Source organism: Austrofundulus limnaeus, unplaced genomic scaffold, assembly GCF_001266775.1.
Source record: "Austrofundulus limnaeus strain Quisiro unplaced genomic scaffold, Austrofundulus_limnaeus-1.0 Scaffold159, whole genome shotgun sequence".
Taxonomy (NCBI): Eukaryota; Metazoa; Chordata; class Actinopteri; order Cyprinodontiformes; family Rivulidae; genus Austrofundulus; species Austrofundulus limnaeus.
Window position 1 is genome coordinate 267457 of NW_013952561.1, and position 5661 is coordinate 273117.

General features: G+C 40.5%; 1 protein-coding gene across 1 annotated transcript in view; it reads right to left on the reverse strand.

Annotated features, from left to right (window-relative positions):
* kcnq1.1 (potassium voltage-gated channel, KQT-like subfamily, member 1.1) overlaps positions 1-1486 on the reverse strand; it is a 78903-nt gene extending 77417 nt beyond the window's left edge. The window contains exon 1 of the mRNA XM_014016982.1: positions 920-1486. Coding sequence (XP_013872436.1) covers positions 920-1278 — 359 coding nt within the window. The 5' untranslated portion in view covers positions 1279-1486. The remainder of the gene's footprint in view (positions 1-919) is intronic.
* Positions 1487-5661: the final 4175 nt, after the last annotated feature.

The window sequence follows — 5661 nt, forward strand, 5'->3', positions numbered from 1 at the left end:
CTCTCTCTCTCTCTCTCTCTCTCTATCTCTCACACTTATACACGCACAGAGAGACACTATGCAAGACTATTATTACCCTTTTGGCGACAGGCTTTAATAATATTAACGCATTGTCCATTCATCCTTGGTCACTTTCTAATATGCTGGAGTTGCATCACATTTGTTCATGATGCCATTTGAGTCAGTGAGACTGTAACCTGCAGCGACACCCCAGTCTCTTTTCGTCCCCTCCAACACCGCAGGGTCACTGGGTGGCAGCGCGAGACCAGGTCACCACCTCCTCCACAATACACACCTTGCCAAGTATAGCTGTCTGCTATCAGTGCCAGCAAGTGGGGACAGAGAGCACACATGGGGTGGGGGTGTGTGCTGGAAAATCACATCCCACATTCCTGAAACCTCTGCCTGTGAAATGTATGGAGACTGAGTTTCTAAGCAGTGGGTCACAAAAACATATATAAATGAAAAAAAAATAGGATGGAAAAGTAATTGTTTTCTTTGTCAAGACAGATTGAATGCTTTGTTAGTGCACTTAAACTGTTCTGCAAAATTAAAGAGTTGAATGGTGCTTGAGTAAAATTGTTTCCTAGATGAAAAATGTGTGTAATATCTATTTAGTGTCCCCATGAGTATTTTTTTTCTTTTTTCAGATATTCACATGTATTGAATGAACTGTGTGTTTTTGTTGTTTTCCTATGGCTACACTAAAATATCTTTGTAATGTCCCCAAATGTGTTTCTTGTTGTGCTGTGGTGTCTGAGCAACATCTTTCTAAATTTCACAGGATTAACAAGTCTTTGTAGTTAGGATGCGCTACATGCGCAACCAACTCCCTGTTTAATTAAGATCTAAGAGCTGCAATTATGCCCTTGAGTACCCCCCCCCCCCCCCCGGAGATTAGGGAAATAAAAGCACTCACACTGTGAAGTGATACACGAAGCATTTCCAACCAGTCGGCCTCTCCAGAAAGTTGTACACGCGTCCTTGGATGTAGGCGCGTGTGAGAGCCGGACGCGCACCGGTGCTGTACACCGACATCCTYCCAGACATCCGGGGATGAGATATGCGAGGGTGCAGGTGAAAAGAGTTGCCATCCGCGGGAGCTCTGCAGTCCTGTTGCATTGTTGTGTCTCTTTGAGGAAAGGTGCCAACAGGTGTTCCTGCCTCACGCGCGCTGAATGTGGTTTCAGACAGCTCTAAATCCGGTGGTCTCTTCCCTCGTGGCACAGCTGAATGCTTCCTCGTGTTCCCCTGACCGGGGGCGGAGGAGACAGACATTGGAAGTTTCCGCTCTTCTTCTAAACTTTCCTCACCTTTAATTTATTTTTTCTTGGTCACCGACTTAGAGTGACAAACGTTGCTCCATATGTGCTCACCTTCTGCGCCAGGACGCATAAAAACTACTATTACCTTTCTTATTAATGCTCTAAATCACCAGGATTATTTCTCTCTCCCTCTCTGCTTTGTCACTTGTTCTCCAGCCTAATCTTCCGGCTCTCTGAGTTGCTCAAAGTTGCAGAYAGAACCACCCTTACTTCTCTCACAGCTTTTATCAGCCTGGGGACTGTCGCCATGCAGGCGCTGCGCTCTCAACTCGGACATTAGCATAAGCTACTGTTTTATAGTAGAGCAGCAACATAAATAAATAAAAAATAAATAAAAATGTTGAGGATCTTTATTGTCACCAAGAGATGACAAGCCATTTATTTTTACTGATACATTTCAAAATTGTTGTTTATCTGTAGCTTTGCTGTTCTTTTATTTTGGCAAGTGCTGATGACAAACTTGAATTAGGATAGCTCTAAAAGTTTATCAGTTTTAGATCTATCATCAAGGATTCCTTATCAAAGTTTATTTAAACCCATCCAGTGGTTCATAAGGTATTCTGCTAACAAAGATTTAAACATATTCTAGATAATCATTTAAAATGTGTTGGGGATTACTTACCACAAGCTTTAGCACAGTATATGTATCTTTGGTTCCCTACAGCCACTTGTGTAGCCACTTGTGTGTTTGCTATAGGTTAAATAGGGCAGCCATTTTGAATGGTATTAATGCAAATTTTTCACCAAAAATACCTGACATTGATTCCTATAAATTTGCAATTATATGTATTTGTAGGAATGCATGGAGGGTTTTACCCCAAGTCCACCACTCTTAGACTTTACACTAAGAGAGGGATGCAGAGGACTAGTATCTGTTTGAGCCCTGGAGTATACACTCTAAAAATGAAATGTTGGATTTACTTAACCATGTTATGTTACCTKGTTCCACTTAACTGAGTTGAGTAAATTCAAAGCAACATACTCATGTTCTTTGGCTAAAAAACTGGAATATTGCTTTGAATTTACTCAACTCGGTTAAGTGGAACCAGGTAACATAACATGGTTAAGTAAATCCAACATTTCATTTTTACAGTGTATCAAGAGGAATGCCCACAATTATCAACTGATGAGAGAATGTTGCAGGCGGCAGCAGAAAATCAACAAGGAAGAGACACAACCAATTGAGCCATCATGGAAGGTACCACCAACAGATTAGGGATGAGCCAATCAACAAATCCTGACTAAAGAAGGCTGGACTGAAGGACAGCACAGAGGCAATGATCATGGCAGCAGAAGAACAGGCCCACTGCACAAGATCAATAGAGGCTGGGGTCTACCACAGAAGAAAAGACCCAAGATGCAGGCTGTGCAAAGATGCCCGCAAAGCATAAATGAAACATTATAGCCCATTGGCTTGGAACACTAGGGTGATGGAGAATGGAAGGGCTAAGATACAGAGGGACTTCCAGATCCAGACTGACAAGCAAGTGATGACTAGCCACTGTGGTGGTGCTGTGACCCCCAAACTGGAAAAAAATAGCTCCAATAAATCCCATGCCTCTGGTAGAGGACCTGAGTTTGAAGTGAAGTGAAACTGCCTAAGTGGAAGAGTAGGGGAAGCTACAATATATGCACAATCTTTTTTTAATATTTAGTGCTAAGATGTGACTCTTGTGTAAAACTTTTGTCATGGTTGGGAGGGTCCAGTAAACCCAGTTCTTCTCCACTTACCTGTCAGTGGCAGGTGTGGAGCTGCTGAAGCTACAAGAAGAGGGAACTTAATTACTTAACCATACACATCAACCCCTTCGGGCCCATTAGCTGTGTCCTGGCCCTCAAAAATCCGTAATTTTCCCCCAAAAAAATCAGTATTACTCACACAGGTGGGTGGTTGAAAGTGGACATTCAGTCGCAGTGACAGGCAGAATGCGGGGTGGAGATAACAGCTCATGCAGCACAGAGGAGCATGTAAAGGAGGACAGGGAGAGGTGGAGAACTTATTTCTAGCGGCAGAGTGGGTTGGGAGATAGTTGTTTAACTTTTTTATTGTTCGTCTTTTACGTCCTACAGACACTGAGATGTAAAATAAATTTGAAGGTGAGTTTTTGAAAAAATCCCTGAGATTTGAAAAAAAAATCTGAGATTGCCCGAATGAATTGGAGTGAAACTTTGCTTCTAAATATCTGATTCCAGACTTTTATGTAATTTTGTATATGTCAGTGACAGTGGTGTTAGTCTGATTACAAGGAGCTCAATTTGTCAAGGTTACTCTGTGAATGTCTTTCACTGTGACCTTGGCTAAGGTAGTCCAACTGAGAGGAAGCATGTCCTCCCCACCTCCCGCAGCACATTTTAATAGGAGTCGAGTGGCATCSATGTGATGACAGGATCTGTTGCCAGGTAAGTATTAAACATAACTCTCACAGGCTCATGCTGCAGGAACCTGCTCACAACATTTTGTCTTTTATACAGAAAAGCCATTTCTCTTGAAAGGCATCAGTTCTGTCATGTCCAATTGCATGAAATATGTTAAAATGATTAAGAGTGGCAACAAGAGAAAGAGAAAAAAAACATTCATATGGTAGATGATATTGATTATTGTAACTAAAATTTTAGCTTTATCTATCTAAATCAGACTGAGCTACAGTCATTGATTTGTTTGCTAAAGTCAACAATCTATGGTAGCCATCTTTAAATCTGTTCACTTCCAGCATCATTCTGTCATGGATATCTATCCAATATGTACTTTGTAAAAAACATAATCTGAAAAATAAATCTACTGCAGAACCAAATGGCTTGAACTTGTCAAGTCCACTTGGACCCCGAGGCGCTTTACACTTCAGGCATTCACCCATTCACACACACACATTCACAAACTGATGGTGRCWAGCCACAGCCACAGCTGCCCTGGGCCTCACTGACAGAGGTGGGGCTGCCATGCACCAGCACCACCGGACCCTCTGATCACCACCAGTAGGCAAGCAGATGAAGTGTCTTGAGGACATAACGACTGAGACAGCTGGAACAGGGGATCGAACCAGGACGACTCCCCTAACCACTGCACCACAGCCGCCCCGTACATAGTTGTGCAGCTTCTGGTTAATGTGGACATGTCTCCTCCCCAAAGGCTCTTAATAAAAAAATCATCATTTTATAATGACACATTTACTTTGAAAACAGTGAAAAGCTCAACTTTAACTCTTTCTATTAAGATTTTTGATCTTCTGATATCAAAACACAAYCATACGTACAGTATACTTAATGGCTGTGAGTTTTATTACAAACCTAGTGATTCATGAGATGTTCTTTTCTAACAGGCAGACAGTGTTGATTATACCAGTTATTTTCAAAGTTGAAAAAATGTTGTGTCATATAGTGCTCAGAGTAAGTTTTGGGGGAAAAAAACAGTTTTGCTACCAACACACCAGATATCTCAATATCAGTGAAACTGGCTGGCTTGTAGCTTTATTTTTGTGTTTCCTAAGGTCAGTTGGCTATGGAAGCTACAGTATCTTGATTTGAGTTGACTCCAAATGGTATTCAATTGCAACTATCCAATGATTTTTGAGAGTTACATTGACATTTATTTAGTGGTTCAAGACATACTGTATGCTATTTTGCATGAACGCACATACAGAAATGAGCCAAAGCATTGTCTTTTTGTTTTTAGCAATACATTATTTTATTCCGTTATAATAAACTTAGACCTTTTAGGTTTTTCAATAAGCAGTTTTGTTTTATTTAACCACAAATCTTTCGGACAACAGTATTTAATTTTTCAGCCTAAGCAAATGCTTTTCAGCTTTGGAAATTTTTATTGTTGTTTATGAAGTTATTTATATTTTTTCTGTTTTCTACAAGTGGGTATTGTAGAAAAGGAGTYGAGTGGCATCCATGTGATGACAGGATTCATTTCATTGCATGCTAGCTTGCCCACTTTGAAGCTATCCTCAGATCTTATGAACAATCCCTTATGTTGACTCAACACAGTAGGATATTGGAATTTACTGTCAGTTATTGCAGAAAAGCTGAAGAAATGTAGATGCTTGCCTCTCTCTACAAGGACACAGAAAGGGGGTAATATTTTATTAACTGTGTGATTCAGGTGAAATTATGGGGATTGTTTATTTTTTTCCCAGTCGAGACAGCAAAAGCTCTCAATGTTGACAAGGAGAAACAAACACTAACATTCTCTTGTAATTAAGTGTTGATCTAAAAAATAAAGTAAAATAAAATGCAAAGACATTAGGGAATCTACATAGTATCATTTCAAAGCTGAAAACCAGTGAACGTTCGGTGTCCAAATAGTTCACTTTCCTTGCCATTAATTATTTTA